Below are 13370 nucleotides of genomic sequence, written 5' to 3'. Positions count from 1 at the left end.
GAGTTGCAATGCATGCTGGGCTCCTCGCTGGCCACCGCATCCTCCACGCACGTGCCCCTGACCTTGGCCAGCGCCTGCGAGTCAGCGCCGGCGATGGTCTCGGGGAAGAGCGCCATGTTCTGCAGCACGCCGGGGCACTTCTTGTAGTAGATGCGGACGGAGAGCAGGGCCACGCAGGCCCCAATGTCCTGAAAGGCCAGGTAGAAACCCTTGCGGCTCAGGGGCCCCACCGTGCGCACCTCCATGTTGAGCTTGACATTGCGGGAGGCGAAGTCTTCGCGCACGGTGATCTCGTCGGGCGCAATGGTGTCGATCTTCGTGAACTGGCGCTTCTGGAAGTTGGTGCCGTAGTCCACGTCCGACTCGGCGTAGTACAGGTTGAAGGTCTCCTTGCAGGAGCTGGCCCCGCCCGGGAAGCTGTTGCAGTCCCGCACCGTGAACTTCAGCTCGATGAAGATGCGCTCAGCCTCGCTGCGGTAGATCCAGTTGGTCCGCAGCCAGTTGTCCTGGTCACCTTCCATCACGTTGCAGACCGAGTAGATGTAGATGAGGGATTCGTTCATGACGTTCTGGAGGAGATCCCACTGCCCGGGGGAGACGAGGGGTTAAATGAGAGCAAAATGGGCTGCCGGGGCTGGAGCCTAGGCACTGCCAGCCCGGCTCCTCTCTCGGATGGTCAGAAGACGGTGCAAGAAACCCTGCAGGGCCCCTGGTTACGTTTCTTCCTGACCCCCTCAGCTGGAGGTTGGCTCATGCCCTGAAGCAGGGAGCTGGGAACTGCCGAACCCAGCAGCTACCTCGGCTCCGCCCTGCAACCGAAGGCAGCCACGGGCGGTTTGATCCCAATGCCCAATACCACTTGCCCCACGCCCGCCCCCTCCGCTGCCTACAGCCTGGCCTCCTACAGATACGCTGCCATTATCCAGGGATGGATATTGATCCTCGACCCTCCGGTGAGCTCGTCAGGTCAAGAGACCAACCTTGGTTTTACAGATGGAGGAACTGAGGCATGTGGCGGTTCAGGCCCAACATTATTAAGGGGCCTCTGATTCTGGGTGCCCAGCACAAGCCTGCAAAGTGCAAACACAGAGCTCGGACCAAGCTGCCCACTCCCTGCTAGAGCCAGGACTGTCGACTGGTTCTCACCCCAGCCATAGGGGGGGCCCTGCTTCCAAATTATTCCACATGCTGGAAATTAAATTCAATCTCATCCCATTCCTGGGAAGCCAGGCCAGCCAACGACACTCTGACCCACTGCGCTCCTTGACATCAATGGGTATCTTTCCACTGGGAGCCAGATGGGGCTGGCAGCATGGCTGGGGCAAAAGCTGGGGCTGGGAGAGGCAGGCGGGGCTGGGGCTGGGGCTGGAGCCAGCCGGGTTCCACCTGGCCCTTGGAAATAGCCGAGGTTTAGCAAACCCAGGGGATTAACTTGTCAGCACAGTCCTGCGGGCGGAGGGCAGAACACACCGGCCAATTAACCTCCTGACATGGCCCACAGGAGGGCAGGAGATAGGAAACCTGCCTGGAGAGACCAAAACAAATAACCGCTCGGGTTGGGGCGGGGGGAGGAAGAGGAAGGGGCAGCCAGCCTGGGGGTCTCCTCACTGCTGCAAACAAGGGACATCTGATCCCACCCGGCAGCCCCCTGGCCTCCCCGCCCACCCCATGCGACTCCCCCAGGGGCTGGAACGTTTCCCGGCAGTCTGGCAGGGCCGGAGAAGAGATTCCCCCACAGCGTGTGTTGAGAGCTCCAGCCACCCTCCGGCCATCCCCAATGCACCAGCCTGCTATGCTGGCCCCCTTGGGCCGAAGCCGCTAGCTCCTGCAGCCCCACTGCAGACCTGCCCCTGCTATTCCACCCTTGGGCCTCCCCGCACAGCTCTGCTGATGCCCCACGGCTGGCACTTAGCCCCTCACACACTGCGTCCCCCCTGCAATCGGGCGACCGCGGGGCCCCCCAGAGTATACCCCCCACACCTCGATCTCTGCTCCCTGATCAAGGAAACAGGGGGGCAGGCTCTGATCTCAGTGACCGCCAGGAAATCCAGAGCAGTCTCTCCGGCATCGGTGGTGCCGGGCTGGATGGCCAGAGCTCAGCGCCTGGCCCAGGGTGTGCGACCTGGGGCCATATAAAGGAGGGGTCAATGAACGGGGGGTGAAGGCGTGGATGCCTAACTCCAGCCTCCCCACCCACCCAAGCAGCAATAGGACCCTGCCTGATCTCTAGCCTACATCCCTTCCAAAGACCCCACCACAGAGGCCTGCCAAGCAAGGCCCTGCCTTCCTTCCAGAGCCTGATCTTCGGCTCCTTGCTAGGGGAAATGCCCCCTGTGCCCTTCCCTACATCGGGATGTGCGCCGCCCCGCAGGACAGCTCCCGTCGGGCAGGGCCCGGCTCTTTCCTGAGGCCCCCAGCACGGCTCTACCCCCCTCTAGGGCCAGGGATCATCACACCAAAGGGGCTCTCAAAGGGCTGGAGTCATGGATTGGTTTGAACTGACCTGATCAACTTTAAAAACTGGCTGTGGAAAAGCAGTGACTGTGGTGAGCCCTTAAAGCCACCACCCAAAGCCCCGGGGCTGCCCAGCCTTCTCCCCAGCCCACATGAGATCACGGACAAGATCACAACCCCCATCTCTGGGCAATAAACCGAACCTGCTTATGGAAGGACAAACCGCCCCCTCCCCACCCTGAGCTTTGGCCCTGGCCTATGTTATGTTTAAAGCAAATGTACCCTGTACAGCCCACCCAATTCACATCACATGTCAGAGCTGGGCACTCCCTCTCAAGGGGAGGGCTGAGTTTGAAAAGCTCCCCACCCATCACTAGCCAGCATTGCTGGGCCAGATTCCGCTGCCATTTACACTAGAGCGGTTACTCTGGATTTAAACTGAGTTGAGGGTGGGCAGGATCCAGAAAGGAAAGGCAAAGAGTTCCCTAGGCCCTGGCTGCTACTCCCAGAGGGTCTGATCACCAATCAAGGCATGGGCACCTCCTGTGTCCTCCGCCTCCCAACGGACGTCGAAGTGGATTCTCCTCTCGCTAACCCCAGGGTGAATCAGGAGCGGATCTACGGAGTGAGCCTCCCCCCTTCTCCCCCCACCCGAGAGCTCCCGCCTAGCGCTAGGGATTCAGACTTACCCCCTTCCCATAGGGATGGGTCAGCCAGCCGAGCTCCCCGTGGGCCATGGCAAAATCCAGCAGGACGACTGAAAGGGAAAGCAAACGAACACCGTTAGACCAGGGGAGGGGGAATATACAACCCAGCGGCAGGCACCTCATCCCGCCGACAGACAACCAGATGCCTGGCCCAGATCAGAACCCTCCGCTCTCGCACGCTGGCACGAGGGGCCGATGGTGGCTGTTCCCCAGAGCGGGGCAATACGAAATCCGGGTGGCCGTGCAGCTCAGCACAGAGCCGGAGCAGGACAGCTCTGCCCAGGAGTAACCTCTCAACGCAGGCACTCGCTTCCTATGGCCTTGGTCTCCACTCTCCCCTGCCCCTTTGTGCCGGGTCCCCAAAGCCGCAGGGGCTGCAGCAGCGTCATACCCCCGGTGCTGGGCAGTCACCATCAGGGGTGGAGACACCAGCACCCTTATCTCACGCTTATCTCCGGACTGCTTTTTTATTTGCCCTCATTCCCCGTATTTGAGCAGCTGACTAATGAGCTAGAGAACAGGGCGGCAGCCCGAGAGGAAAGGGCAGAGGATCCAAAGGTGCAAGAGGGAGGTTCCGGCAAAGATCAGGCCGGCCTAGCTTTGCTCATGGCTAAGAGGAAGCCAGGTCGGGTTAGACAATAGGGCCAAATCATCCCTGGTGTAACCCCAATGAAGTCAATGGCGTTATGACAAAGATGAATCTGCGCTAGCTGGGATAAGGATTATGAGGTTATCAGCCCTCATGCTTCAGGGCACCAGCTCAACAGAGGTCAGGCAGGAATTCCCTCCCCCTATCACTGCAGTAGCAGGTCTAATGCCTTTCTCGGAAGCATGCGGCTTCGGAGACAGGATACCAGGCAGGATGCCCCTTTGCTCTGCTAACTCCTGTGCTGGCAGCATCCGATTCAGTCCTTCCTGCTGCACACCCCCCCCCCCCGACTCGCTGGTCCTTCACCCCAAACAGGCATGATCCCTGTCACCTCCGGGGTTTTCCTCTTTAGCGCTCCCATTCTCCAGAGTTTTTTCCACTGTGTGAGAAGGAGCCGCGGTGCTGGGGGAACAAAATCTCTTCCAGACGCCGGTTTGGATCCAGCGGCTGCTCGCAGCTGCCAAGCCTGCAAACCGTTCATTACCGTAACGCTGCAGCTTGCAAACCAACCCTTCTGCCTCCAAGGGGGCTTGGAACGGGGTGGGGAGGCCGGGGGTGAGGGGGGTGTCTGTCTCCATTCTCTGGGTCTCAGCACATGGGCTGGGCTAGGATTGCTGGAGGAAGCCTCACCCCACTCTTTCTGCTCTTGCTTATTCCCTGACTTGCAGTGCTGTAACCCCATTGCCTTCCTGCTTTACACCGCTGGGAGTGAGAGCAGAATCAGTCCCAGGAGCTAGGCCTTGCTTGGTGCTATCTGTGCCTGGAAGAAGGGCTGGGGTGGGGAGGGGGTAACCCTCATTCTCCTAGGTCTGGCTCACAAAAACCACTGCTGTAACCACAAGACCCTTCCCGTCTTCACACACCGCACTGCCAACCTGTGTAACTCACCGCTGCAGGATTTCTAAGCATTTCCGCAGCTTCCTCACTCCAAGTACCTCCTAATTCATTACCGAGAGATTTACCCCCATAATGCTCTGAGTGTGATTAGGGGAGTGTGATTAGCCTCATTCTAAAGTGGGGAAACTGAGGCTCAGAAGGAGTAAGCGACTTGCCTAAGATCACCCAGGGAGCCTGTGGAAAAGCTGGGAGCAGAAGCCAGCCGGCCCGAGTCTCAGCCCAGGGCTTTCACCACAAGGCCATCTTTCCTCATCAAGGCAAACGTTGCGGTTGGGAGTCTTTGAGAGGACGAGTCTATTTTGCAACCACAAGCAAAAACTGGAGCCATGCAAAGTGAAGGTAATGACAACAAGGCAGATCATGGCACAGGGGGCAGGAAAGAACTACACCCCTAGCCCCACCAGCTGGAGCACTGTACCATTGCACAGGCACATAACAAACAGGAAGCCACAGGCACTGGCCACTGTTGGCCTTGACTGGCCAGTGATCGGATCTGCCATGGCAAGCCCCTGTCCTCAGCCAGCCAAACCCTCACAAGACATGTTCAGACATGCCGGGGCCGGAGCCTCCTGTCCCCATCAGCCCAGGGGCGGAGGCTGGGACCTGCCAAGGGATCAGATGGGTTTGAAAAGAGGAAGGAAAGAAGGAAAGAAAAACAAATAACCCAGCAGCCGCATGACAGGGGCAGTGAAATCAAAGGGCGAGCAGCCCAGGCCTGAGCGGAAGCAATTACCCAGCCCATCAGGGCCCTGCCAAGCCCCAGTGAATCAGCCAGCCAGGAATGTGTTAGCATCAGGGATCTCTGAGCGAGCGGTGGAGGGCATCGGCCAGGCCAGAGGCGCACGAACCCCATGGGCTCCTGGCTCGGGCTGTTACGGAGCCCAGGGTTCAGGCTGGGGAAGAGGGGCCCGACTCTCCCCCCTCAGATCTGTGCGAGCCAGGGGCAGCCTGGATGGAGTCAGGGGGAGGAACGCTGCAGCCTGGACACCGAGGGGCCCCGGGCCACCTGGGACGGGCTGCAGTCCCCAGGCTCCCCTCACTCTGTTCTAACTTATTGCTGGGGAGCGGAGGGGGCGGGGGGGGGAATCTCTTCATGGTGATTCTCCCAGGGCAGCAGAGCTGGCGCCACACCCTCCCTCCCTCCCTAAAGCAGCAGTGGCCAGATCTCCCTGCTCCAGCCCGCCAGCTTCCCTTAAAGAAACACGCCCCCCTTGCCAGCCCCACCAGGTGGGCATGAGAAACAGCAGGGCCTCTGCTCCTCCCAAAGGACCTGCAGGTCCTGCTACCCACCAGCCGGCTGCTGGGGAGGAAAGAACTGGGCTCTGCCTGCTGCATGGGGGTGCTCCCTGCCGCCACATCTCAGGGTAGGGCTACGTGGCACTAGTCCTGCGGCTGGCCCGGGTCAGCTGACTTGGGCTCGCTGGGCTGTCCAGTTGCAGTGTAGACGCCCAGGCGCCAGGGTCTCTGAGGCCAGGCACCGGGCCGAGCCGGAACGTCTACACTGCAGTTTTATAGCCCTGCAGCCTGAGACAGCTGCTCCGGGCCGCGAGACCGGTGGCTGCATTTGATCGCCGTGTAGACGCACCCTCAGAGCTGACCGGACGGCGCCTTGGTGGGGCCGGATTGCAGGAGGACCAAACAGATCAGGCAATCCACGCTCTGCACCCCAGAGGGTCCCTAAGCCCCGTTGCACACCACCCCCCCACGTGACCCAGCTTGGGCCCCGCTTTTCCGACGAGCCCCTGCATTTCCACTCCCACCCAGGGCAGTTGCCCAAGGTTGCTCCAGACTCCATTTTGCCTTCACAGTTCCCCGCTTATACCCAGCCGAGCACCCCCTCTGCGCTGCCTGCGGTGGTGCGGCTAAGGGCGGGTTCCTGGATAGGGGCAAGTACAGGGTGGATCCGTGGGGCAGACTGGACCTGGGCAGCAGGCTGGGCAGCGAAGCCCCTTTGGTTCTGTGGATCCATCTTTTGGTACCTGCCTTCGGGCCCAGCCCAGCCCTAGGGCTGGAAATGCCTTTAATCCAGGGGCGAATGAACCCGTGCCTAAGAAGAGCCCCAGCAGGGCGCTTGGGGGTGGGGTTCAGGCCCACCCGGCTAACATGGGACAGCCCAGCTCCATGGGCTCCCCCGCCCCATCTCTTTGATCCAGGAGCCAGCATCCCCTCTCTGTGCAGGGATAAAGGATGTGGGAGGCTAGTTCTGCGGGTCCGATCCGAATACACTTCCTGACACAGGAGGTCTCTTCCCGGTTCTCCTGCACCCCCATACCCCCTCCTCCCCGTGGCAGTGAGGGAAAGCACAGCCGGGATCTCGCACAGCGGCAGCGAGCCGAGTTTGAGAGTTCTCAGCCCGAGCACCAGTCCCACCCCCCTGCCTACTGGCTAGCAGCAGGGGCGAGCCCCTGGCCCACGCAGGGAGAGGGCGCTCCCTCCTGCTCCATCAGCAGGTTGCACCTGACAAGTCACAGCAGGTTTTGAAAGAGCAGCCAAGGAGTTAAAGCCTCGCTGATGACTGGTCTTATACAGGGGCTTTCTCCGAGCTCCCGTGCGCCTGGGACGGGGCAGGTCTCGTGAGCTAGACCCCTGAGCCAGGCGGCTGTTGGGAGGAGAGTTTAGCAGAGCGGGCACAGGAGGGCCTGTGATAAACACAAAGAGGATCCATCCTCGAGGCTGCCGGCTGCAGACAGACCCTGGGGTTCCCTCTGGCCCCCCACACTAATTAACCCAGCCCGTGCCGCCTAACGTCACCACCCAGCGGCTCCCTGCGTCCCGAGCTGCACTCCTGGAAGGAGCTGGCTATCGCTTACCCCAACAAGGTTCCTGGGTACTACCACCCTCCCCCTGCAGCACATGGAGGCGACCCATCCTAGCACCCTGTTTCCCAGCATTGCTACATCGCGTGCTGGGACCTGCCCCTCCACCAGCCGCGCCTCCATATGAGAGAGGAGGTGGCTGCAATCCGCAGGCAAACCGGGTGTGGTGCCCAGGCTCCTGGCTCGGCAGGAACCCCCAGCCCGGAGCAGCTCAACCAGGGAGCTCACTCAGGCCCTTCATTTCCTCTCTCGTGGCTACAGGCCGGCTGCCAGCAGCGACCCGTCTCTGCCACTGCCCAGCTAACGCCACGGGCTTAGTTATACGCCAAGGTGGGCTCAGCTCGTTTCCATCCCCGTCATTCCAGGGCGCCTGGTGGTGCTGCTTCCTCCGCTTTCTTCGCCCATTTATCTCCCCGCCCCCCCGCCCCCGGCGCTTTGCAAAGATTCATCTGAATCTCCCCCTTTTGTAGCTGACAGGGCAGCTGCAGGGCTGATCGCTCCCCCCACTCCTCTGCTGGGGAAACCGAGGCACAGAGCGAGGCAGTGACGCTGCACAGTGACTCTGTGGCAGAGCCTGGAACCCGGATCTCTTGACTCACCGCCCCAGCCTTTGCAAACGCCGGTTTCAGGCCCAGTTTCAATCCCATTGGACTTTGGGGGCATTTAGGCCCCGATCCCCAAAAGGATTTAGGTTCCTAACTTCCAGTGCGAGTCAGGAACCTAAATACCTTCGAGGATCTGAGCTTAGTGCTTTCCTGGACTTCAGCATGTGCTTAAGGGCTGTGCCGGATCGGGGCCTCGGTGAGCAAAGCTCCCGCGTCTGTCATGCGTGCTCTGTAACGTTAACTATCTCCCCCTCCAACCTACTCGGAAGGCGATGTGAACAACACAAACATCTCAGCGGGCCTTGGCCTGCACACGGGGGGCCTGGTCACCGAAGCAGCCCCAACTCCGAGGTTTTATTTAAGTGTTTTACTCAAGAGGGGGGGAAACCCCAATCACAGTCTGCCTGTCTGTCTCTCTGCTTGTGCTGTCATCCAGGCAAAGCTTTCCCAGGCTGGAAGAGATTTCCCCCCCCCCCCCCCTGCCCCCCCCCCATTTTAATCCTTTTCTCCCTTCCCTTTTCAGTGCGGGGTTTAATCTGTTTTAACTGGCTATTAAAAACATTAAATCAACAAAGGAAAAATCTTATTTGAGAAGTGAAGTGATTTGCTCAAGGCCACAAAGGCTGATAAAATGGGACCCGCCCGCCACCGCATGCGTTGCCCCACCGAGAACATCTGAGACTTATCTACACCATAGCTTCTATCTTTGGTGGAGAATTACCTAGCCTATTGTAGGCAATGCAGACCAGCCCCAAAAAGGGAGCCGGTTGTCAGAGCAGGGATTAGATCTCCAGTTGTAGATCTGCATTCAGACCCCCAGAGCATATTAACTGTAATAATAGGGCTCTGGACTAATGGCAAAGATCTCCTCTGGCCCCTCATCTAGCATGGTTTGCTCTCCCTACGTATGGAGGAACTCCGGGTTTTTTCCCTAATGCAGAATCGTTACTCCTAGGGGTAACAGAATAGTAATGTCAAGATCGGTCATGCAGATCGGAAAGGAGAATTTCACCCTTGACTATACTTCTAAGGTTATAGCCCAAGGACTGATTTAAAGCACGTTTTCTTAAAGCAGCTGATTTTGCTGGTATATTGCAGCATAAAAAGCATAAAAATAGATGCGGGGAGCCCTCGTCTCATTCCACAGCAATGTTAATTGGAAACTGCAATTTGGCAAGAGATTAGTCCACATTAGACACCAATTACTTTTGGCACTTGGAAAACAACAAACGCAAACGTTAATCTGAAAAACTGCCACAACCTTCCAGCGGCTCCTTCTCGTGGGAGCTAATCAGGCGGCGCGGGGAAGCTGTGGTAGCGATGCCTGGTTTTAAGGATGGTCTAATATCCAAGAGCGGCTCCTAGTTGCGGGCGGCCAACCTGAGAGGCAGCAATATCAAATCTCGGGCACCCACAAAACGAGCTCCCGTGCTGAGTACTTAAAAATCCAAGCGCCCCAAATTAGCAGCTGCTGTTAAATTGTTGGGGTTTTTTGGGGGGGGGGGGGGGTTGCCTTAAATCACTATTTACGCAATAGATTCTTATGCGTCTTTCTGAGCAATTACAGCCCATCTGCCCAAGCGTGCGTATTATTCCAAATTCCTCCATGCCTAAACCACACTCGGCTTGGTTTTTTTAAAAGAAATCCAATAACTCAGCATCGGACCAAAACCATCCTGGTGTCATGTGCCAACACCTAGGGTTTGGATTTCTTTACAATACTTTTTTTTTTTTAAAGATACACACACACAAAATTTCAGAGTTAGATCCAATGGCTTTTCTAATGGCTCCTTTGAATGAAAGACGGGTCCAGACAAACATCCTCAGTCCCACCATTCAGTTCTAGGTGGGAATTTTGCAAATAACCCCGGATCTCTATCATGGAGAGAACTCAGACGCCAGATCGGAACAGCCCCATGCTTTGGGCTGAAGCTGGAGCTGATCAAAATTTGGGAGCCATCCCGGGGGCCTCCAAGCAGCATGCCTGAGTTGCTCTCTGGACCTAAGCCAAGGCTCAAAGCCAGTGGGAGTCTGACCATTGCGCAGATCAGTTACTGACCCCTGCGAGCTTGTCTGCACACCGGTTTTTGTAGCAATCTGATGACTATATCAGTGTAGAAACAGATCTTGTTAAAGCAGTATATGGATGCACAGTTATACCAGTATAAAGGTGCGTCTACTTACTCAGGACACAGAAAGAAGACAGCCCCTAGATGCTCTGCATCTGAAGAAGTGAGGTTTTTACCCACAAAAGCTTATGCCCAAATAAATCTGTTAGTCTTTAAGGTGCCACCAGACTCCTTGTTGTTTTTGTGGATACAGACTAACACGGCTACCCCCTGATACTTAACCCCTAGAAGCACCCTTGTCCTGGTCATTGTAATCACTCAGCGCGAAGGGGTGAGTGAAGGATAGGGAAAAGTTTATTTGATTTTTAAACAACTCTTAATATTGTCCTGATATTGTCCTAAATATTTCAGGCAGGAATTCTGCTTCAATCTGCTTTGATTTTTCTCCCAGGGCGGCAATCCCCAGGAGTGTAGGTGAAACCCTAGAACGCTGGGAATGTTTCAGACATGGGCCCAAACCCAAAAAGCCTAGATCCAAACTCTGGAAAAGCTTTGAGTCGGACCTCGGCCCCACCTGTCTGGAAGCATTACATGGTAAAAGTACGGCTTGGAATTTGGGACCAATTTTCCTCTGCCTCCCCCAAAATTGAATTTAACAATTCTGGCTTCGGAACGCTAAAGGCCAGAGTCAATCTGGAGCAACTTTACTAGAAATCAGCGGCGGTAAATTCAGATTTAGTCTGGTGTCACTGAAAGCAGAATCTGGCCCTCTCTCTGATATATCATGGGTGTGTCTGGGAGGTTTCTAAGTCAGGAGAAAGACCACTCATGCAATTGACATTTTTACAAAAGCAGCATTCAGGCAACACATTAATAAAGTCTCTCAATTAACAATGGGCAGAACTGCATGTAAAGAAGGAATCTTCTGGACAAAATGAGGAAAGACACCCCCACATACACACCCTTTAATGGTTCACACCATGCAATGCAACACCTCATGCACCTTCCGACCAGTGAGTCAGCCCCCTCCCCTCCTGCCTGGCCCTGCCGTGGGCTTGTGGGGCCCTGTCCCAATCGGGGCGAGCCAGGCGGTTGTGTAACCGAGGTGTCACTGCTCGCACTTTCGGGCCAAGCGTGACATCGCCCTGAATCAGCCACCCTGGGCCGAAGTGGTGCAATAGCGACTTCTCCCGGGGGGCCAGGCGACTTCCACAGACTCGGAGCAGGCGGAAGGGGCCCCTCGCCTTCCCCCGGGTATGTGAAGCCGGGGAAAATCCATTCACCCGGGGCGATTTTCTCCCACCTACCCACGGCAGCCGGTTCCTCCACCGAACAACCCCCCCACGCGTGACACTTCCCGGCCAAAAGGTGCCTGCTCGCTAATCCCCGCTCCTAGCCACTCACCGCGCGGGGATGAGTGCGCCTCTCGATCCGGAGTCACACCCAATCCCGCGCGCCGCTAAATCAACCTGTCTGCGAAACAGCGACGTGCCGACGGGAGTTTATCAAACTTGCTCGGTGTCCTGCAAATCTTTGCCGCGGCGCGTTTTTTTTTTTTTCTTTCTTTCGGGCACCTCTGGATTCCGCCCCGGCCAAGCCAGCTCCTGCCCCCCACTCGCCCCTGGGGCCACACCCCCCTTTGGTCGCCACGGCCTCGGTTCTCAGCCCCTCTCCCCCCCACACACACACGTGTCGCGGGCCCCACGCGAGGAGATCGGCGGCGGATCAACCCGAAATCAAGGCAGGGGAAGACCCTCACTCCTCCCCGCTCCCCCCCCAGAGAGGGGCGCCGAGTTCCCAAGGGGGCGGCCGGTGGGGTGGACCCGGCCTCTGGCTCCAAAACCCCGGGCAAAGCTTCGTGTTTACCTTCTTTGGCCCGGGAGCTGAGCAGGGCGCTGGGGAGCAGCAGGAGGGCGAAGTAGAAGGGGGCTTGTCCCCATCCGCTTTCCATGGCTCTGGCCTGGGCCCCTCCGGAGAGGCTGAAATGCTCCGAGTCTCTCTCCTGCTGGGGCCTTATCTGCGCCCTCCTGCCATGAACAACTTAATGGGAGTTTGTGGGAAACTTCAGTCCTGTTCATTCATGCCCTGAGCTGATGTCACCCAAGCCACTCCCTGAGGAATGCCTTAAAGAGACAGAGCACCAAAATGAGTAGCAAAGGGGGACTCATCAGCCCCGGGCGCTTTGATCTTATATCACCTTTCATCTCGGTGCCATCCTGTTCACCCCAGGGGGGGGGGGGGGGTGTCCTCCTACTGGGCAGCAAAGCTTCAGGCGGGGGCATATGGTAAATCCCTGGGAACAGAGCAAGCTGAGAAATGCTGCCCCTCCCGCCGCCTCCTTAGGGACAAGGACACGTTTGGGTGTTAAAGTAGAATGTATTTAAGAGATCTTGCACCCTTGTGCGGCTGGACTCCTGGTACAAACACAGAAATATCCTCCCTGTCCTCCCACTACCGCCGGACCACACACACACACACACACACACACACTTTAGTTCAAAGGAGACAAATAATTGGGAGGAAGTGTCCTTGTAATATTCTAATCCTTCAGCAAACGTTCCACAATGTAATTCACACTGATACATTGACTTTCTTTTCACCTGCTCAGCATTTTTTTTTTTTAATGTCCTCAGCTGGGTAAGATTTTTTTTAAAATGCCCACGGTAGAACTTGCCCTAAGGCCTGGATTTTCAAAACTGCCTGGGCCAGTACTCAGAGTCAGAACCCAATCTGTAGATGCGCTCAGCACGCTGGGGGCAGAGCGGTTTTGAAAATCTAGCTCCAGTTCTGGGTGCGGAGCACTTGAAACGCTGGCCCCAAGCGCTTTCGAAAGATCCCTCCCCATGCCGCGCTCTGAACGCCGCCTGTCATGCGAACCCTCCAAAGCATTCTGAAAATTCCACTGGAATTCTATTTGACCTGGTCATCGGCGTCTCACCCCAGTAAACCGGGAGGAGTCACTCCATGGCAGGCAGTGAAGCAACACTGGAGTCAAGCCAGAGGGCAAGCAGGCCCTGACTTCCCTGATTTTTGTGTGTTTGATTCTGCTCTTGATGCCAGTGGTTCCACTGGTGTGACTCCACCGACTTCACTGCAGTGATGGCTGACGCGGGGGGCTTGAGGACACTCGAGACATTGGGCCTGCTGGGGCTTCTACTTTGGCTGGCTTCACA

At 57.2% G+C, this 13370-nt stretch overlaps 1 protein-coding gene across 1 annotated transcript in view; it reads right to left on the bottom strand.

Annotated features, from left to right (window-relative positions):
• Positions 1 to 12221, bottom strand: part of EPHA2 (EPH receptor A2) — a 31439-nt gene extending 19218 nt beyond the window's left edge. The window contains exons 1-3 of the mRNA XM_026660113.1: positions 12064 to 12221; positions 3144 to 3211; positions 5 to 584 (exon numbers count right to left, since the gene is read on the bottom strand). Of these exons, the coding sequence (XP_026515898.1) occupies positions 5 to 584; positions 3144 to 3211; positions 12064 to 12148 (733 nt within the window). The 5' untranslated portion in view covers positions 12149 to 12221. The remainder of the gene's footprint in view (positions 1 to 4; positions 585 to 3143; positions 3212 to 12063) is intronic.
• Between the last annotated feature and the right edge of the window lie 1149 nt (positions 12222 to 13370).

The sequence above is a fragment of the Terrapene carolina genome, unplaced genomic scaffold (assembly GCF_002925995.2).
Source record: "Terrapene carolina triunguis isolate 2854851 unplaced genomic scaffold, T_m_triunguis-2.0 Scaffold714, whole genome shotgun sequence".
Classification (NCBI taxonomy): Eukaryota; Metazoa; Chordata; order Testudines; family Emydidae; genus Terrapene; species Terrapene triunguis.
This window is presented reverse-complemented; position numbering and strand designations above follow the sequence as displayed.